The sequence below is a fragment of the Musca vetustissima genome, unplaced genomic scaffold, assembly GCF_032173495.1.
Source record: "Musca vetustissima isolate MV318-11 ecotype Yass unplaced genomic scaffold, APGP_CSIRO_Mvet_v1 utg55272, whole genome shotgun sequence".
NCBI classification, from domain to species: domain Eukaryota; kingdom Metazoa; phylum Arthropoda; class Insecta; order Diptera; family Muscidae; genus Musca; species Musca vetustissima.
Window position 1 is genome coordinate 3,326 of NW_026885999.1, and position 4,760 is coordinate 8,085.

The 4,760-nt window shown below is 36.8% G+C and overlaps 1 protein-coding gene across 1 annotated transcript; it reads right to left on the reverse strand.

Moving 5' to 3' along the window:
• Window positions 1-244: 244 nt before the first annotated feature.
• Window positions 245-4,387, reverse strand: LOC133333420 (uncharacterized; the record flags this gene model as incomplete). Its single annotated transcript, XM_061541737.1, has 3 exons — window positions 4,026-4,387; window positions 1,186-1,726; window positions 245-1,112 (listed from the first exon to the last, which is right to left on the reverse strand). Coding segments are annotated over exons 1-3 (1,771 nt in total), but the record flags the coding sequence as incomplete, so codon positions are not given.
• Window positions 4,388-4,760: the final 373 nt, after the last annotated feature.

Sequence of the window (4,760 nt, forward strand, 5' to 3'; positions counted from 1 at the left end):
AATTATGTGTGCTAAGTTTATTGGTCTATCTAATCCTCGAATAAATACTTTTTAAAAATAAAATGAATATTTTCGAAATATTATACTATTTATTATAAATTTATAAAATTAACTACCGCACGTAACCACTTCACCCTGGCGCTACATAATTCCATGAGAAAAACAAAAACACAAAATATCAAGAGGACAGCATAGACCACGAATATACCCAGGAGAAGGTGGAATGACAATCTGGTCGGTTCACCTTGACTGCGCTGTTGTTTCCAGGCAACATATAAATAAATCGATTCGAATCTTTTCATTATCCCTGCCTGCAACATCTGCATAATCAGTTCGCCTGTCTGTGCCCTTATATACGAATGATGGGGCATATAGAAAACAATGGGTGAGGTTACAACAGATTCTGGTAAAATTTCCACACGTCTTGTGGGATTTTGTTGATTATACGACCTTATCGAATATTCCAGCAGGCAAAGAGCAATTTTCTCCTTTGTATTAGGATCGGAGATTTTTTCAAAAAGTACCGGAACACTATTAACAGCATCTACGGTGCCTGTATTCGGTTTGGGATTTACAAATTGTAAAACCGCCTCCACAGCTGGAAATGCATAAATGGTGTAGTTCCTTTCCACCACTTCTTGAAGAGTTTTGAAATTATTCCGAGCCTTGCCATCCTGCAGGATATTGAAGAGCTCACCCGAATAGGCGGTTCTCAAAACCAGTGTATATAAAATCCAAACTGTTAACAAAAATCGGGCAAAATTCCTATAGGGCAGATTACTGTAGACGGCACCTCCCAACAATGTTGACAGTAGATTAGTGAAAGGTATGCGATTACCCTGACCATATATGAAATTCATTAGCTTTGTCTTGCCCAAGAAGCGGATATAATAGATACATAAAATGGCGAACAAAAAACTGGAAGTAAAACAGGACCATATGATGTAACGAAATGGCTTGATGAGACGTTGGAATGCGGTCAAAGGTCTGCCCTGGGGTATAGCCAGGAGATAGGGTAGGTTCAAATAACTGGCACTGGCTGACATTACATCGGCCCGTCCTTTATTGTACATATAGGATACAATTGTAATATTGGCTTTCTTTTCAAGGATCTGCAAATGAAACCAAAAGAAAAAAATAAATAAAAACTAAGCTCATTTTCTGGTAAAAAAAATGTACACTTACCATTTTAGCCGCCCCCGTTGCCGTACCATTCGGATAAATATCACCTCTATCATTCGTATTAGGCTGCTTAATTTCTATGGTAAAATTCATACGTTCTGCCAGCAGTGATATTACCGAACCCTCAATACCATGTAGAGATATCAATTCGCCCGTCTCTTCATTCCGCTCCACCACAATATATGGCAAGTACGTCCAGGTAATTACCGATAAACTGCAACCATGCATATTTTCCACCTTAGTGGGAAACAGATTTTTACCCAAGGTAAAATTTGGATTCTTTTCAACGCCTTGAAATGAGGCAAAATAGCTCGGGCTCGACGAATGACATTTATTGGGTGCAAATGGGAAATAAGTGTACAGATAAGGGTATTTGCCCATCATCAGCATGACATTAACATTTGTCACATACAAACTAAAAAGGCGTTTAAACATCTCCTTGATATTACCCAGACGATCGGCTTCCTTCCCCGTATACACCAAAATAAAATAACCACTGCGATGGTGATGTTGCTTCGTATCCAATAAATCCCTTTCGAATTTACTACAAATAGAGATAAAATGTTTCAATGAAAATTAGTAAAATTGAAAAAAATATATACTATCGACTTATCGAGTCTATGTCCTTCAGGAGCAAATATATACGACATAAAATACAAATTTTGTAAAGTCAGGGTCCAATATTGACCGATCTGTATCAAAACAGCCGTTCTTATTCTTTGGCCCTATCCCCTTCACTTAATTTTTGGGTCATAATTGTGGCCTCTAAAGCGACCAGAAAATCGGCAAAAAAGAAAAACCCACGCCTCTGGGTAGCCCTAAGCTACATCTAAATCTGGACGGATTCCAATAAAACTTGACACACGTTTGGCTAAACTATCTTAAGGGGACCCCCCCATTCTCGGTGTCAAAAAATTTTTTGATTTAATTCGTATCTACTCTAATTCTAGAATGTTCCTACAAAATTTCAAGTGAAAATCTCAAGAACTCTAGAAGATATTGCCGATTTATTGTGTCAGCATCAAGTGACGGCTAAAGGGCTTTTCAAACTTTAAAGGCGTTTTTCTCACAACGAATGGCGGGCACGATAATTCAAAAACTAATAATCCAATCGGTTTCAAATTTTGGCACGTTTCTCTGGGAGTGTGTAGCTCTCGTATGAACTAGGATAAAGCCAATCGGTGAAGATCTTCCTTATTTTTTAACTTAGTTTGTAGTAAAAAATAGGCGATTTTCCAAAAAAAAATTTTCAAAGTTCCGCCATTTTGTTAATTATTGTGCGAAGTCAATAATCCTAGTTCATACGAGAGCCAGACATGTCCTCTTTCTAACACAGTTGGAATTTTCGGATTCCGATGTTCCAGTGAGGAGTTATCATGCCCGCCATCGAAAATATGGACTTTTCTTTGAACCCAAAAAACAACAACAAAACAACAACAACAAATTTTGGTAAATTATTTTTCTTCCTTTTTAAATCTTCAAATATATATGTGCCAAGTTACAAACCTTTACAAGCATTGGTATTCATTTACCAGGCCATTTAAAATCTTAAAAATAAAAAATCGAGAATGGGGGGGGGGTTCCCTTAAGTACGTTGTGCAAATCTGAACCGATTTTCACGGAACTTAACACACATCGTTCTAGGGTTTATTTAGTATGTTATGCCAAATTTCGTGCAAATCGATGGATATATAGGGACTTTGGTACACACTTACATTAAATCGGTCGAACATATTAATGGGACCTATATCTAAATCTGAACCGATTTTCATGAAACTTGGCAGACATCATTCTAGGCTCAATTCAGTACGTTATGCCAAATTTCGTGCAAATCGAAAGATATATAGGGACTTTGGGGCACCATTTACATGAAATCGGACGAAACTATATATGGAAGATATATATAAATCTGGACCGATTTTCTCGAAACTTGGCAGACATCACTCTAGGCTTAATTCAGTACGATATGCCAAATTTCGTTCAAATCGAAAGATATATAAGGACTTTGGGGCACCATTTCCATGAAATCGGACGAAACAATATATAGGAGGTATATCTACATCTGAACCGATTTTCTCAAAACTTGGCAGACATCACTCTAGGCTTAATTCAGTACGATATGCCAAATTTCGTTCAAATCGAAAGATATATAAGGACTTTGGGGGCACCATTTACATGAAATCGGACGAAACTATATATTTGAGGTATATCTAAATCTGAACCGATTTTCACGAAACTTTGCACACATCATTTTATACTTAATTTAGAACGATATGACAAATTTCGTTCAAATCGAAAGATATTTAGGGACTTTGGTGCACCATTTACATTAAATCGGACGAAGATATATATGGGAGCTATATCTAACTCGGGACCGATTTTCACGAAACTTAGCACACATCGTTCTAGGCCTAATTTAGTACGTTGTGCCAAATTTCGTGCAAATCGAAAGATATTACATCATTCTACACATTATTCATTACGCTGTGCCAAATTTCGTGCATATCGTACGATATATAGGGTCTTTGGTACACCATTTACCTTAAATCGGACGAAAATATATATGGGAGCTATATATAAACCTGATCCGATTTTTCCCAAATTCAATAGGGTTTGTCCGTGGGCCGTTATAAATGCGACTTGTACTTTGTTTACAATTTAACATCAACAGACGGACGGACGGACGGACATGCATACATCGATTCAGAAAGCGATTCTATGCATATTCTCAAAAGAAACAATGTGTCTATCTCGTTTCCTTTTGCCTGTTACAAACATATGCACAAAGACATAATACCCTGTACCACAGTGTGGTGAAGGGTATAAAAATCTCGAATATTTACTTGTACGCTTCCAGGCTATCCAAAAACCATATAGACTTCTCACGATTAGCATAACTCTTATAGAATCTCTCCAACAGTTCCTCGCTGCTCATATTCTCTTCGCTGGTGTCTTTTGGATAAATTTCACCTTCCACTTGATATGTTATATGAGCACTGGGAGTTTGTGCCCGACGCAGCACCTCATCAATTAAATCGCTTTGAAAACGGCGATTACGCCAATTTTTCGCATATTGACCAATTGTTACCGGTGACGTGGTATAGATGGCATAATCCTTATTTATAATCCAGACAATGGCCATAATCAATGGCAAATTAAATGTTGGCTCAATGCTATCCAATGTCTCGTTGAGTAATACGCTCATGACATGTCATGTGTAAGACAAACAATAACAACGAAAATATTCGACGTTTTTTAGGCTTTCGATTTTTTTAATCGTTGTCAATTAAAACCGCCCGTCATGCATCCGTTCGATGCAATTTCTATTTGACGACTAACCACATTTAAATTTACATTGTTTATGTTACATCTCTGTTTAGATTTGTTGCATTATCCATGGATATAAAAAATTATTATTTAATTGCAATAATAACACAGCAATGTGCAAAATACCATAGGACACGAAAGTGTCAGCCTCTGTGACGTCAATAATATCTAGTTAGTATTTAAATATAACTAAATTAGCAGTTTATAAAACTTTCACCAAAATAATGTCGTGTTACATTATGTTGATTAAA